Consider the following 15,717-nt stretch of genomic DNA (forward strand, 5'->3'; position numbering starts at 1 on the left):
CTGTGTGTGTGGTGTGTGAACTTGATTTGATGTGGATGTGTGTGTGTGTGTGTGTGTGTGCGTGTGTACCTGGTATTGTATATGTGGGCACATACACAAACACACACGCATGTGTGTTGCACATGAATTCATACACACATACACCTTGCTGTATATAAGTTTACTTGTGTACATGCACATTGTGTTGGTGCTTTTTGTAACAAGATATTGGTGGATTAGTTGATGGCTCTGTAAATGTTCTTGACAGTGTTGCACTACAACATTTGTACACACACACAACAAAAATAATCAATTCAGTTTTTTTGTATGTTTGAAAGCTAATATTGTGAATAGCCTACACAGTATTTCTCTTAAGTTAATTTAACAGCTTGCCAATCCTGTACAGTGCATGTGACTTGAGCTTGTATGTTTGTAACACTCCTAGGGTGTCATCATACAATGTAGTAATCCACCTCAGCAACTTGGCTGTGGTCTTCAACTGGTACTTTTAGTTACATCATTGTTTGTATTGCAGAAGACTCGTCGAGACAGCAGGCATTACAATTTCTAAGCAGCAAGACCATTTCTAAGCAGGCCACTGGCTGGAAACTATCTCGTGTGCAAACTCACTTAGATGATGTGGTATGTTTTCAAAGACATGTTAATAGCAATTGATAAAAGGCTTGTTTTTCCTTAGGATAAGTTGGAAAAGAAAATATTAGAAACCACTGAAAAGTTGAAGCAACGGTTGGGCAGTGTTTCGTCAGAAATGCTACCTTGCAGTGAAGAGGAATTAGATGTTTTCAATGAACTTATACAGGTAGAAAGACTAACATGTACTACAACTAGTTATATCTTTATTAAACTTTAGGGTAACATAGATAGATCAAATCGAGCAGTGTCAGAGACAGCAGTCGTAAAAGAAAATATGGGGAAAGTACGTTGTATGATTGTCACTATTATCTCACCATTTACTTATTCAAACAGGTTTTGATGCACAAAGGCAAAGCAATGGATCTTGTGCAAAGATACATCGCATATCGTCAACAAAACATGGTCAAACATCCAAAGCGAAGAAAGACACATTAGCAGAACATTCCCTTGCACATGGTACACTTAGTCACCCTTATAGTCGTTTTATTGTATGTACAAGACTTATATCTAAAAAGACAAATACACATTTCCATATTATATATGATGTTGTCTATGACAATATATTTAAATAAAAAATATGTTTGACAATTATAACTCTGAATACGTAAAAGAAAAACCCTCAACAGTTTAAGTGTCACAACAAGATAGGAGTAATAAGTTGAAACATTAACACAGGGAACAAATTAGACAATAATTTTGGGAGGTGGAGAGTTAATTCTGGTAAGTATCTGGTAATGGACTGGTGTAAGGCATCTTCTCCATCTTGATGTAACTGCTGGTGTATCTTGCCTGTTTCTCGACTCCAAACTCCCCTAATGAACTATTTGATGAGTGTAGATCAGCTCCAAAGAACACACCAGGTGGGGTCCACTGGTGAAAAAGAAAGATGGCATTTTCTCAATGACAACAGCATGGACCACTTACCAATGGAGAGGGTGAATGAGGCCGTTGATAGCCCATGACCATATGTGGAACTGTGTACAAGAGTAGTAAAAAGACAAACACCAAACCAGCAGTGTTCTTACCTTGACTTGGATAAACTGGTGAAGACATGTAATTTGGATATATCATGTTTGGCGGATACTGGTACATGGGGATCATCATTGACTGGTGGTAATAAGGTGTACCCATTGACATTGGCTGCCCTTGCTAAAACAAAAAAAAAAGAAGAATAAACGAATTTGTCTTCCGCAAGTAACTAGCAGCAGCAATCCTACACCTTTAAAGCAGCGACTACGTACACAGCACTCAAACACAAGTCTACAAAAAAAAAGGTTTGCAGGAAAAAAGTCTATTGTATTAGCAGCAGCAGCAGCAGCAGTAGCTGGCTACAACCAGCCAGCATCAAACACACATTTAATCACCATGTGCTATCATAGGTAGAGCTGCTGCCCCTGAGTATCACTATAACTTCTACACGGAATACATAACAGATTAACTCAAAACAAGCATGCAGGGTATTATAGAATTCCCATAAACTTTTCATGCCAAAACACAAACAAGGGTGGTGGAAATTCTACATTACACTACACACCATTATGTTAAACACACACATACCATGTACATACTCCCCATGGAGGGATATGAAGCAGCAGCAGGATACGGGTTATTGTTAGGAAGATACACTCTGTGCAACTTGTGATGAGGCAATGGGTGACCATAAACACATTCTGTGAAATGGCATTCACCCATAGTGACAACATTGGGGCATACTACAACCATGTTGTTGGCATCCACAAAGTTTTGAGGTTCTGAAAACGAATGAAAAACAAAACGGAATTGAGTAAACAACTGTAGGGCACGACTTTTAAGTTTACCTGGATGTAAAAATCTGCATTCGTTGGTTGTTCTATGGCATCTTCCTCGCATAAATTCGCGGCAGACCTCGACTTTCTCGCAGAAGGGTGATGAGTTGTAGGGTAATGAGGGGCCGTGAGGAGTCCCTTCGCTGGGATAAATCTGCAATTCGGACGAAGAAACCTGTTGTAACGCTTGAGTAATCTGTGTACAAAGCGACCCTAACGACAAAGCGACCCTAACGACATACCGACAAATCTTTGCTGCCTCTTGTTTTCGTCTGCGCGTGCATCTTTCCAGCCGCTATCAACTGTTCTTTGATCAGAGGCGGCGGATGAAAGTAGCGACAGTTGACGCGTTGACAACGATCCTAAAGTAACAAACAAATGGAACTCAAATGTAACCTTTAACCTTTGCGTACCTTGATAAAATCAAAACAGCACGTTACTGTTCCGTCAACGACGTTAATGCTAGAGTTGGGATGGGCTAAGGGGCACTCTTGTTCGCTTCTGTCGCACTGCGAATGGAGATACTCCGGACACACGTCCAACTTTAACCAGGACGGGTCTCGAAAAGCATTTCCGTTAGTAGAGTTGTTGGCTGGAGACGACGGGCTAGCTGGTTTCGCTTCTGAAGAGCTGCTCATGCGCATAACTACACACACCTCGAATTCCTAACAGAACACTTTAGTGAACTGTACAAAACACTCCTTATCTTTACCAGGCGAAAGCCGGATGAACCAGATCTTTCGTCAAGCTGTTCTAAGAATATTCTGGTTTATGAGAAATGTTGTAATGTCTCACGTGAATTATACATATTTGGGTACACAGGGTATTACCCTGTATTCCACAAATTAGGCTTAATTGCTTGGCAACCATGATAAACAGAGACGGAACTTGCAAACTATTTTGCTATTGACGTATACAATGAAGCTGAAGATTGATATAAAAGAAGAAGCAAAGCGTATCCTTTTTTTCGACGATACAAAATAGTTGCGAACGTATCGGAACAAGTTTACGTGTGGTGTGCGTTATATAGAAAATGTTATTTTCATTAATTGTTAACAGACACGGATTTGGTTAGTTGTGTGGACTGGGGAAGTGCCACCGAGTTGTATTCTATCGCGTAAGTGACATATTTGTCAATGATCATGTTCTAACAAGTCTGATAAAATGTGTTGATTGTGCCACACCAAAACATTTGTCACAATTCCATATAACAGCCTCACCCACCCAGACCCCATACTAGTGACCACAGAATATTTTTGGTGTTTTATTTGCAGGGATGATGGGCAGGTATTATGCTGGAATCAGCAAACTGGAGAACACACAAAGGTGATGATTAATGTTGTAGTTAATCAATATCAGCTGATTGAATGACCTATGAAAGTGGTAGGTTGAACAGCCATACAAAAGCTTACATAGCCTGGCTTGACAGGTTTTCATTCAAGGAGCATGTCAAAATTGAGAACTGGCTTTTACATTTTACAAGAAATTTTACAGTGATACCTCATTGCCTCTTTAATATGACCATCTTTTACCATATTTCAAGCATGGCTGACATGTATTCTAAAGGCCCCCACCATCATAGTTTCAGTCCATGTCAATTTCTAATACATCTAATTGTTCTTCAATTTGTTGCTATTGTTGTCTAGTTCATGCAACTCCCCAAGAACACATTTGCTATTGATGCTCACTGGAGTAGCTCAACAGCCAGACAACAAGTAGCTGGTGGTAAGAAGAGCTCAGAATCTATGTTAGTGGCCACTAGTGATGGTGAGTTGTAACCTCCTTATACATTGACGTGTAAGGATTATGGGTAAAAATATATTATCTGGTACCTATTGTCTCCTTTTATCATACCTCTGTTATTCATTTCTTTTTAACACCAATGTGAATTCCTTAAATTAATTGGTGTTTTCCATTAAACTTTGAAGTGGGTAATTATTTGGTTACTGAATGTTTTCATTATTTGTTGATATGAAATTAGCACATTCTATGAACTGATTGTACCATAACTTTCTGTTTTATTGTAGTGCAAATTTATCATTTTCATAATAAACATTGATCAGAATGTTATATTGTAGCTCTTTCTCACCATGAAAGATAAGTGTTTTTCACCTAAAGCAATTGCACTATTTGGGATGTATCAGTGTTCTTGTGTAGTGTTGTGTAGTTGTTACATTGACACTCTAAATTATTGTTTATCATGATCTATAGCCATCTTCATAATCCACTTAGGTCACAAATAGTACTTTCATTCAAACAAAGAATCAGAACATGTATCCTGTACATAGTATGCTTTAAAAAAATTTTTTTTCGCATTGCCCTGAAATGGATGGTATTTTTTTATTTCAAAAAACATGGCCTTCTCTCCAGATATGTGATCATGATATGCTGTATTATTTCAAGTACTCCATGGAATTGCTTTAAGGCCTTACAGCTAAAGCCCATCAGTGCATGGAGTTGGAATCTTAATAATAAAACTGCTGAATGCAGAATAGATGTAGTCATAATACAAAGTGAATTGTTGAATTTGTTCTTTCCATCTATGTATGTAGCCCCCGGGTATCTTGTAGGTGCTTTTTCAGACCTCTGATCTCAAGCCTTTTTGTGGTAATGTACCAGTTTCTCATAATCACTGTTTCTTGCAGGTAAGCTGATGCTCCTCTCCAAACTGGGTAGAGTTGAGAAGTCAGTTGAGGCTCACACTGGAGCTGTACTGGCAACAAGATGGTGTGGAGACTATACTGCTCTAGTATCTGGTGTGTGTGTGTGTGTGTGTGTGTGTGTGTGTGTGTGTGTGTGTGTGTGTGTGTGTGTGTGTGTGTGTGTGTGTGTGTGTGTGTGTGTGTGTGTGTGTGTGTGTGTGTGTGTACATGAGTACAGTTGACTTTTGGTTGGTTGACTAGGGAAACAAAGCATTAAAAATCACATGCTTGAAAATAGCCAATGAGATCTGTAGCCTTCAGTTTAAACTAGCTCCATCCACCTGGCATAAAATTTCATTGGTTATTTGTATGCAAGTGATATTTTTTCATTTGGCCTACATGAACAACCAACCTAAAATAGACTGTATATGTGTAGTGTGTGTATGTTTCCTTTTGGGTGTGTGTATATTTGTGTAGTCCATGTGATATTTATCCTTTGTGACATTCTTGTGGTTTGTGTCTTTTGTGTAAAGTACCAATCAGGTGGTCACCTATCAAAAGTGAAAGCCAACACCTTCCTTTTTGATAGACTGATAGACAGTGTGGGTGTAATTGTGTGTGTCATCAAGCTTAGGCACGCATATACTGGAAGAATGTATGCTTATATATATAGGCGCTTGTCACGTATATGTATTAGAGCTGGAACAAAGGTTAAATTTTACATCATGATTTTATCCATGATATTTACATGCTTCCAAAAAGCACATGACTTTTTGACCGATTGCACATGGCAGTATCCATGGTTACAAAGCTTTTTAGAGGTAAAACCACTTTAAGGTTATACCTCCAAAGGCTTCGAAGCTTCAGAATCTTTTTTCCAGCCCTAATACTTATATCATGTTTATTCATGTGTAACTTTCCCAATTAAAATGCTTCATCGAGTAAGATTATTACTACTTGTAAATTGTGTACTTAAATAGTTTAAAACGTGTTATGTAAAAATACGTAAATGTTTTTTAGCAGGTCAAGTATTACTTCAAATGAGCTAAATTCCCATTCATGAGATATTAAATGCAACTGGATCTACAAGAATCCCACATGTTTGAGCATGTAGATTCTTTTTTTATTACATTTAGATATGCCAAGTAAAGTTTAGCCATAGAAGTAATAGAAGCATTTTAGGTAGGAACTACAGTGCTACAAAGTAGTAACGACAGAAAGATAAATTGTACAGTAGTAATAAATACAGAAATAAACTACAAGTGTTTAATTCAATGGTCATAACTTACAGGCTGTATGAATGTAGTCTTACATGTTATGAAACAGAGAAAATTTATATAAAAATTTGCCAATTGAATTTGCTGATCATTTTGATAGCCTTCTTGGGGTGCTTGTTACATATCAAAATATTACAGTGTCCCCTTTCTCCACCAACACATAGGTGTTGATTAGCAGTAATGCTTGATGGCTTCAATGCAACTGGCTGTTGCAAAGATCATCTGTAATATCCAAGTAAATGGATTGATTTCAGAGGCGCTTGTACTGTTCTTTATTGGTAATGCTGTATAATGGATAGAACATAGCTACGTACCTGAAAACGAAGTGGAATGGCAACGATAATCAGGGTGCATGTTTAGTTGCAATTTCCGTAGTGGCTGGATTGGTCGCAGTGATGCTTCTTGTATTGCTCTTCATTTCTAATGCTGTTTAACAGGTGGAACAAAGCTGAAAATGAAATCAGATAGTCACATTGTTGTCCAGTAAATTATTCATAGGAGGGTGCTTAATTACTTTTTATAATACACTTAGCTCTCAGAGGAGGTTGGACACGTATAAGCGCTACTTAAATATATTGCTCTTAATTGCATTCTTTTCTTTGGTATTTCACGTGACCATCAATAGTCGCAATACTAAACTGAAAAATGATGGGGTTCACTGTGGTTCGTTAGATATTCAGATCGTCCTTCACGTAGGCTTCAAGGCTATGTACTTTGTTTTCTCAAAGCACTTGAGATTCGGGGTGAAATTAATAAATTGTGATTTGATGCATACGAACGACTTCACCTGACTTATCGCGCATATTTTCTATAATGAAACAACGACCCTTCACTGTGTTACACTGAGATTGCTGTACTACCCTCCCCCAATAAAACAGATTTTGCATAATTTATTTTATTGGAGCTTTAAACTCTGGCTTTGTTACCAGCCAAATCAGCGGGGTTCGCTGGGGTTCACCACGCCATTAGATTCAGAAATACATTAACTTTCAAATGAACTATATAGTTTTAATAAAATTTTCTTAAAACGAAGATTTTCCAATGAAAATGTACAGTTCACATAAACATGTCCAACCTCCTCTGCTTAGCTCTTTCCTTTGATGCAGTTGACCAGTCATCAATTATGTTGTCAAAAAGCTAAAGTTAACAAACAAGTATAAGGATATTTTAGAAATATTACATTTGAGTAGGGGTCATAGAAATAAAAAACAATGAAACAAGTGACTACACTGTAGTGGACATTTAATTCCATGATGTTTATTTACACTCTCTTGTAGGTGGTAATAATGATATCGTGGTAATATTATTTCACTATAATTTGGACAATGCAATATTGTTTCATTAATATTGCTGTCTCACCTTCCCTTATACTCTTAAGCATAAATTATTGGTAGATTAAATGAAGACAATATAGTACAAAACACATATTGTTACCTGTGACTCAAACACTCGTACAAGAAAGTAGGCACAAAGAAAGATAAAAGGAACTTTAAATCATTCATTTGTCCATACAGTGTTCTGCATATAACAACTAATTGTAGAATGTTTTAGTTCAATAGGTGAAAGTACATAATACATTTGCTATACAGTATTTGCTACAGTATAAAGCAAAATATTGACCTTATAGTGACATCTTTTGATACAGTGGTCTATAACATTGGCTGTATTTTTTTTAAATTATACTTAATTGACTGAAGGGTATGAAGCATTATAGTCAGTTAATTAATAAATGTTAATTTGGTGAAATAATGAAGCTCATAGTTTTGAGAGTACATTTTTGTACTCAAGTGATATCATTATGGCAGATACGTTTAAAAGCTACAATATTTTGGTGAGAAAATGGCTAATCTTTGTTGTGACGTATTCTGTTAAGCCTTGCAATACACCCGTGTATGTAAATACACTGTTCTTTCATATTTGTACAGTTGGAGAAGATGGTCAAGTTAAAGTGTGGTCACGTTCACTGATGTTACGATCCACACTAGTCCAGAGCTCCAGTCCAGTTTACTCAGTCTCATGGTCACCAGACAGTTCACAGTTACTCTATACTAGTGGTAAACATCTGATAATTCAGTCACTACAACCATCTAGCAAGCCACTACAGTGGAAGGCTCATGATGGACTAATACTGGCTGTTGACTGGAGTTTATTAGGCAACCTGATTATATCTGGTGGTGAAGATAGGAAGTACAAGGTGTGAAGATTGTGTGTGGGTGTGTGCGTGTGTGTGTGTGATCCATGAGCACAAAGTGTGTGCTTTCATGTTTCCTTACTCACATTGCTAACCAATTGTTCATGACTCACATAGTGGGTGAGTTTCATCTGGGACTCTGGTTGCCCACACCTTCACCTGTGAGACATGGTACAGCCTCCTGCAGAGTGTTCGTTGTCCACACTGTCTAGTAGACCAGTTATTCTTTTATTTGTTCATTTTTTGTGTGTAGTGTGTGCTCATGTTACTGTGTACATATATGGATATTATATAAAGCAGTCTGTTATACATTACTGTTGTCTGTTATCTCGATCTGTTAGGTGTGGGACAGTTATGGTCGTAATTTGTACACATCTGGTCTCCACGACTCACCAATTGCATCCCTATCATGGGCTCCCAGTGGTGAGATGTTTGCTGTGGGAGCTTTTAACACCATCAGGTTGTGTGACCGTACTGGGGTGAGTAATATTGAGTATAGAGCAAACAACTGGATTGTATGTATGGTGTACCTTGATAATTAAGCATCTCTGTGATCCTTATTATGTAGTTATTGAATTCTGTAACCTTCAGTGATTAAATTGTTCTTGTCATATTATGGGCACTAAAATCTGAACAATGTTTATTTGGCCATATTGATTTCCTAGTGGTCCTATAGTCTGGATAAACCAGATTCAGGTACACTGTTCTCTTTATCTTGGACTATGGATAGTACACAATTGGCTGCTGGGTGTGCTGATGGTAGAGTGATCTTTGCCCATGTGGTTGACAGGTAAGTTAGCTATCCATCTTTGTGTTTGTAATATGAGTAGCTCTGTGCATGTATGTAGTGTGTGTGCGTGCGTGCGTGCGTGCGTGCGTGCGTGCGTGCGTGCGTGCGTGCGTGCGTGCGTGCGTGCGTGCATGTTTGTACGCATGTAGTAAGTGTAATTCTTCCCTCATCCTACTAGGCAGTTGGAGTGGAAGAACTGGTGTGCTACAGTAAATGCTGACCATACTATAGATATGGTGGACATCTCAAATGAGTCAGCTGAACACTTGGAGTTTCCTGAACGTGTTGTCCGAGCCTCTCTTGGTTGGGGTCACCTATTAGTCACCACACCAACACAGTGTTACATCTACAAGTAAGAGTATTATGTTGTAATAGATGAGTTCCATGGTAACACATGCATTACCTGAATTGTTGCCACCTCACATACGTAGATAAGGTATGGGGTGAATTTAAATATAATATCTCCTGACCTACATGTGACCGTCTCAGCAAAAATCCACCTAGTTTGCACAACTTCTGATTTTTTTCCTCAGCATTATCTCTAGTGTCCAAGGAAAAGATCATTAAAGTTTCATCCTATATAGCACTAGACAATAGGAAGAGCAAGGAAATCGATTTATACAGTGGTTATATACTGAAAATATACTACAGGTGTGTACATTGGCAGCCATAACTTCTGTTTGTATTAGTCTACAGTGTTGGGATTTGGCTTAAAATGTTCACCATGGATTGGCAAATCAACCAAGGTATAATTTTAACGATGTAATATACGTATACCTGGGAAACATTGTGGCAGTACTGGACTAACCTGTTATGTACAAGATATACAATAACTGTGTTGTGTAGTTCTCGTAGCTGGAATACACCAGTGACTATGGACCTTAAAGGAGGTTTGATGATACTTATTCAACAAGCAGAACGGTTAGTGTTCCATTACAAGTGCTAACATGTTACTACACACTTGTAGACATTTCTTGTTGGTGGATAGTGTGAGTGGCCTACAGTTGATCTCTTATGAGGTGTGGTGGATGGATAACAAGTTATGAGGTTAAATTGTTTTGTGTTGAAAGGGTCGTCACATTTGCTCCATCAAACAACTTGGTTTACTACCAGACTCACTCAACCCTCACACAGTGACTGTGTGTAATGACACAGTGTGTATTCTGGATCAGAAGGATGAGAAAAGTTAGTTATGTTATATTGTCTGTACTAGTGTATTTAAAAGTATTAATTTGAGGGATCTATTCACCAATAACAGACCTGATTGTATACCATTCAATTTACCTCCATTGCAATAACTTGGTCTCAAGTTAAAGCAGTTCTGTGCAATAAAATTGCTGGTCATGAAGTTCTGATTTTGTAGTGAAATTTGTTACAATAAATGAGGCTATCCATTACATCCTTTCATAATAGCATAAGTCCTTCTCATAATTTTGTTGCTAATTGAAAATAATTAATTCATTTTCACTGTGTTTGTTCTATTGTGTAGTTGTTCACATGTTTGATGCCCTCACTGGCAAGCCACTGGGTACATCCTCCTCATCAGGGAAGTCACTAAAACACCACACTGAGTTGTTGACAATAGCACTTGATCATCGTGGTACCCCAGCTACCCGACAACTGATCCTACTGGATAAGAACCATGACCTCTACATCACACCTGTGAGGAGCTTTGGTAGTACCAGCAAGATGACTAGTATTGGTTGGTTGATAACATTATTGTACACACTTGCACACCAGATAAACATCACAACAACCTTATAGCTAGTTGCCATTTTTGTACAATTGTGATCACCTCTGCACTTTACTTCCAAAATTGTGCTTGCTAATCTACTCCTTGCTCATGAGTGATGGTCTAGGTACTTGAAAGTCTTACTTATTGAGTGGGGTGTATAATTGCAGGGGCGGATCCCAAGAGGGGGTCTCTGAGCTGGGTGGAGGGTAACCCCCCATAAAGTTCACATTATTCAACTCAGTACATCTGGCCTATGGCTGTACGTAGCATTCGTACATAAAATGTGCCCTTAGGCAAACTTTAATAAGCACAATGCGTGTATCTAGCTATAACTAGCTGAAAACCTACACTGCTGTTTGTGCAGCTTATTGCTATACTATGCTATTGTAGACTTATAGCTTACTACATACACAACTTCCTGACACAGTATAGTCATGACGAATGATGGATCACTTGTTCATCACACCAGATTTTCGATCACACTTCCGCTTGCTTTCTGTCTGACATCATCGTAGAAGTGGCACCAAAAGTGAACCTTGTGCATGTGCAAGTGAAGAACTACTGAAGTAGCTAACTCCTGTGTCACTTTGTAATTCATACTGTCAAGTGTGGGGACCGGCATTCTGTGTCTTCTGGGTGATGTCTCAAGAACAGCCGAGTGATATCACGTGCCCATATTGACCAAAGGCAGAGTCAGGTGTATTACCACAAAAGAAAAGTACCGGCAGTAAAACACTCTTTATATACACATCAGACGTACCTTTACAACAATATCAGTGATTACAAATGCCATTGCTCCCTTACAGCTGCCAGCTCTTCTACGCACAGTAAGCGTGTGTCTTCCACCATTTGCTGAACTTTAAACAATCCATATCACGTAAGCTATCATCACGTGATGCTATATCAAACAATTAGAGACTGCTCTATTAGGGTATATCAATCTTTGGCGATTGGTTGCTTTCCTCTGTGCACTTTCTGTCTTAGATTTCCTGTTTGAGGTTTAACCTAAAAGGGGGGTCTTGAGACCCCAAAGACCCCCCCCCCCCCCCAGGATATACCCCTGAATTGGTCACTGGTTTACAATCTTTATTAATACAACTGGTAGACCAATGTGAGTAGAGCGATGAACCATGCAAAATCGATCACTTCCATTTCACACGCATGCACAAACACACACACACACACATTAGTTTATGAAAATTCATGGATGGGAAGCAGCAAGGAATTATACCATAGAATTTTGCAAATGAATTTTGTTAGCTGTCTCAGAAATGAGTATCTGTCTCTTAGTTTAATATGTATGGTTAAAATATTTTCAATTGTACTAGGATCAATGGTCAGTAGTGTGGCTTGGAATGATCAGAGTAACATACTGGCAGGCATGCAGGATGGTAGGTTCACAGTCTGGTACCACCCCACTGTGGTGTACACTGACAAAGATCTTCTGGCTGGGACTATATGCAGAAGAGGAGGAAAGTAAGAGAATGAAATGTGGCTCATAGTTTTTGAGTACTTTTGTTTTAGTGAATTTATTAAGAATCCACAAATATTTCAGTTCCTTGGGAACCAGTGTACCCTTCGTCGCACAGATGGTGCCTTGATCACAACCAGGTAATGTATAGTATCATGTGTGTATGTGCTATATATTTAATAGTGAATGTTATATATTTCACAGTATTTCACCATTTCCTGGGCTACTTCATGAATACGCTAATTCATCCAAGTGGAATGAAGCTATTCGGCTTTGTAGATTTGTGAAGGTATGGTGATTATCTTTATACAATTTTATGTATTGTTCTTATATTAATTAGGATGAGGCACTATGGGCATGTCTTGCTGGGATGGCATGTGCTTCTCGTGACTTGGCCACTGCTGAAATAGCTTATGCAGCAATCAATGAGGTTTGTGTGTATGTCTGTGTGTAACTTCATTGCTCATACACCTGTATGGTTCTATATGGAAATCTTTCTAATTTCCTTTAGGTGGATAAAGTATATCACTTAAGGAAGATCAAGGAGCTGTCTGGTCAAGAAAGAAGAAATGCTGAATTGGCATTATTTTGTAGACAACCTCTCCAAGCAGAAGCCATATATATTCAGGCTGGTATGATATTCCGAGCCATAGAACTGAATATGACTTTGTTTAACTGGGAAAGGTGTGTAGTGTGTGTCTGTGTCTGTCTGTCTGTCTGTCTGTCTGTTGGTATCATTAATACTATAGTGTGGCTAAAGTGACCTGTACTTAACAACTTTGGAGCAGCACAATTGGTATAAAAATTGTGTGTGCTTAATTAAAAGCACTTGAAAAACCTTTAGTTTGGATTTTGTCCACCAAGCAGTTAATACTGTTTCTCTACTTGTTTCATGGCCTTCTTGCCCCAATATTCCTGTCTCTCAGCCTACCTGATCACAGACTAAAGACAATGTGTTCCACAACTCTACTTACACCACAATAACTCAGTCACTTACAGAGTACAGTATGTGTATTGTATTACAGTGAATGTATCATTCTATGCAGGGCATTGGAACTTGCCATAAAACACAAAACACATGTGGATACAGTGTTGGCATTTCGACACAGATACCTTGAAGAAATAGGGTGGAAAGAACACTTAACAAAATTCCAGCAGTATAGTGAAAAGGTTTGTTGATATTAAGTTATCAAATTTTAATACAACGAGTGAATGATTCAAATTCGAATTTATGTGATTTAATTTCTAATTTGACAGTAGTAATTTTCCAATGTGCTAGCTTCACCTTTCACGGAATATACAGAATTACACTTATTACATATATAATTTCTAAAATGTACTACAATTATTGTTAAAAGCTTGATTGCTTTGTAGTATTCAAATACTAGCTCAACCAAATGAATCGAACGCACATATATACTTTTCATGTTCTTGTAGATTCTATAAGTTTTAACTTATGGTATTAGATATCATTATTTTGACAAAATTATTTTGTTGTTTGTCATTTGATTCTGAAATAAAGTTGACAGTTCAATATGACACACACACAACACACACAACACACACAACTAGTACTGAACCAATTGATGTTGTTACTGAGTGTATTGTTGTCCTACAGATCAGTTTGGACTGGGAGAAGATAAATGCAAAGATTGCAATGGAAGCAGAAAAAGAGTCAGAGAAAACTTGAACTTTTAACTTTGAAACTTTTCATAATCATCAACATACATCACTTATGTATAGTGTCTAGTAGTCTACTAATACCATACAATGGATCCAAACCTCAATGTTCTCAGGCAATGGTAAAAGTGTGCAGATAAGTGAACTGTTCAGATAACTGAAGTTCATACATTACAAAGCTCTGTTGGAATACTCTAATAGGATATACAGTGTACTCAAAATACTCTAATAGAGTGGTCATTCTGCATTTGGATAATTGATGGTCTACTGTATATAATAAGGATAGCAGAACTAGGTAGGCTTGTCTATCCAGTATTTAGTGGCAACTATTTGGGCCATAGGAATTAGTGGTCCGGCTACTCCAGATTTACCCGGATCACTTTTGGAAATAATTATATACCGCTTGAGATGCCCTATTAGAGTAGTCAGTCAGTAATTGCTGAATATCTTACCAGTCATGCAATCAAATGTTTGTTTGTTTTTTAAATTCTGTTTACTGGTTAGAGAATACTCTTTGTGTGGAGTACACTGATAGGTAAATACTGGACTTTTAGTGTTTGAGGCCTTTATGAGATACAGTTGTATTTAGTACATAAAATGGCTTCTTTTTTGAGGGGAGGAGGGAGTTCTAGGTATGCAAAAACACTCACTTCAAAAATTTATGGTGATACACAGGCTGTGTGTATAGTTAAAGATTATATGCTGTAGAAAACAAGCTAGCTGTAAAGTCAACAGTTGATGAGATTCTCGTACTTTCATGTGTGATATAGTTTCAGCTACAATTAGAAATATTCAATTTACAATTGCAACTAACAGATTAATTACAACAATATTAATACCGATGAAAAATTACATGCATACAATAAATGACTTACCGTAACCTGTATTGATATCCCCTATTGCAAAAAAAATTAATCAGTACTGCTTTTGGAATATCTGAGTCTTCCAAGGTCTGCAGTGTCAGACATGCTCAAGAGACTACAGTCTTGTGTAGCTATATATTCCCACATTTCTGGGTAAAAAGTTGTACTGAGATAAAGAGAATTGATGATTTAAAAGTATTGCAAGATACAATTAGTCAATTATTACACATACAATATGACCGTATTTTGGAAAATCACCCTGATGAGTGCATTTGAATTCGATACAGAGTATTTAGTGTCTGAAACACAGTATTAAGTTAATTCCTATCCATTTAAGAATAGAATAAACCATAGGTATAATTATAGCAGACATTATTTTAATCCCAGGGCATATGCTCAATTAGGGATTAAATGTTCATTGGTATATCTGTAGTTGTACAGGTGATCATGACCTCGACCTCCCTTGTTTCCCTACTTGTTCTATAATCCCTATTAATTGCATGCTGTAGGAATTGCTGACCAAATTAAATTTTATATAAAATAGTTTTGAATGGTTAAAGTTTGCCACCATGCATCCTTCTCTTTTTCCTCATTATCAAAACACACCTACACTTGTACTTTATTACATAG

General features: G+C 37.6%; 3 protein-coding genes across 8 annotated transcripts in view; 2 read left to right on the forward strand and 1 right to left on the reverse strand.

Moving 5' to 3' along the window:
* LOC136241837 (histone deacetylase complex subunit SAP130-like) overlaps positions 1–1,249 on the forward strand; it is a 16,664-nt gene extending 15,415 nt beyond the window's left edge. The window contains exons 11-14 of the mRNA XM_066033189.1: positions 515–621; positions 677–799; positions 851–916; positions 967–1,249. Of these exons, the coding sequence (XP_065889261.1) occupies positions 515–621; positions 677–799; positions 851–916; positions 967–1,068 (398 nt within the window). The 3' untranslated portion in view covers positions 1,069–1,249. The remainder of the gene's footprint in view (positions 1–514; positions 622–676; positions 800–850; positions 917–966) is intronic.
* On the reverse strand, positions 1,115–3,242 carry LOC136241845 (muscleblind-like protein 3). Of its 5 annotated transcripts, XM_066033200.1 has the most exons (8): positions 3,151–3,242; positions 2,852–3,103; positions 2,681–2,800; positions 2,451–2,634; positions 2,191–2,384; positions 1,659–1,782; positions 1,558–1,607; positions 1,115–1,503 (listed from the first exon to the last, which is right to left on the reverse strand). In XM_066033200.1, exons 2-8 carry the CDS (start codon positions 3,080–3,082, stop codon positions 1,345–1,347), a joined length of 1,062 nt encoding a protein of 353 aa, XP_065889272.1. In that variant the 5' UTR covers positions 3,083–3,103; positions 3,151–3,242; the 3' UTR covers positions 1,115–1,344. The 5 variants fall into 5 exon arrangements, with proteins under 5 accessions (XP_065889272.1, XP_065889276.1, XP_065889275.1 ...); XM_066033204.1 differs by having other exon boundaries at positions 2,451–2,592; positions 2,852–3,220; XM_066033203.1 differs by having other exon boundaries at positions 2,451–2,613; positions 2,852–3,220.
* Positions 2,510–14,325, forward strand: LOC136241834 (intraflagellar transport protein 80 homolog). 2 transcript variants are annotated; one of them, XM_066033181.1, is made up of 20 exons: positions 2,510–3,393; positions 3,498–3,555; positions 3,713–3,764; positions 4,085–4,205; positions 5,084–5,194; positions 8,283–8,551; positions 8,890–9,027; positions 9,214–9,338; positions 9,517–9,690; positions 10,185–10,259; positions 10,306–10,357; positions 10,409–10,523; positions 10,828–11,040; positions 12,402–12,549; positions 12,598–12,684; positions 12,749–12,833; positions 12,885–12,974; positions 13,056–13,228; positions 13,591–13,714; positions 14,163–14,325. In XM_066033181.1, exons 1-20 carry the CDS (start codon positions 3,357–3,359, stop codon positions 14,232–14,234), a joined length of 2,319 nt encoding a protein of 772 aa, XP_065889253.1. In that variant the 5' UTR covers positions 2,510–3,356; the 3' UTR covers positions 14,235–14,325. The 2 variants fall into 2 exon arrangements, with proteins under 2 accessions (XP_065889253.1, XP_065889254.1); XM_066033182.1 differs by having other exon boundaries at positions 2,511–3,430.
* Positions 14,326–15,717: the final 1,392 nt, after the last annotated feature.

This window comes from Dysidea avara, chromosome 12 (assembly GCF_963678975.1).
Source record: "Dysidea avara chromosome 12, odDysAvar1.4, whole genome shotgun sequence".
In the NCBI taxonomy this organism is placed as follows: domain Eukaryota; kingdom Metazoa; phylum Porifera; class Demospongiae; order Dictyoceratida; family Dysideidae; genus Dysidea; species Dysidea avara.

Excerpts from the sequence above, each read along its gene's own strand:
- LOC136241845 (XM_066033200.1), bottom strand. The coding sequence starts at position 3,082 with ATGCGCATGAGCAGCTCTTCAGAAGCGAAACCAGCTAGCCCGTCGTCT. Across the intron at positions 2,385-2,450 it reads ATGCAGATTTTTACATCCAG|AACCTCAAAACTTTGTGGAT; the intron begins GTAAACTTAAAA and ends ATTCGTTTTCAG. Across the intron at positions 1,608-1,658 it reads ACCAGTTTATCCAAGTCAAG|TTCCACATATGGTCATGGGC; the intron begins GTAAGAACACTG and ends TCTTGTACACAG.
- LOC136241834 (XM_066033181.1), top strand. The coding sequence starts at position 3,357 with ATGAAGCTGAAGATTGATATAAAAGAAGAAGCAAAGC. Across the intron at positions 10,524-10,827 it reads GGATCAGAAGGATGAGAAAA|TTGTTCACATGTTTGATGCC; the intron begins GTTAGTTATGTT and ends TCTATTGTGTAG. Across the intron at positions 12,685-12,748 it reads GGTGCCTTGATCACAACCAG|TATTTCACCATTTCCTGGGC; the intron begins GTAATGTATAGT and ends TATATTTCACAG.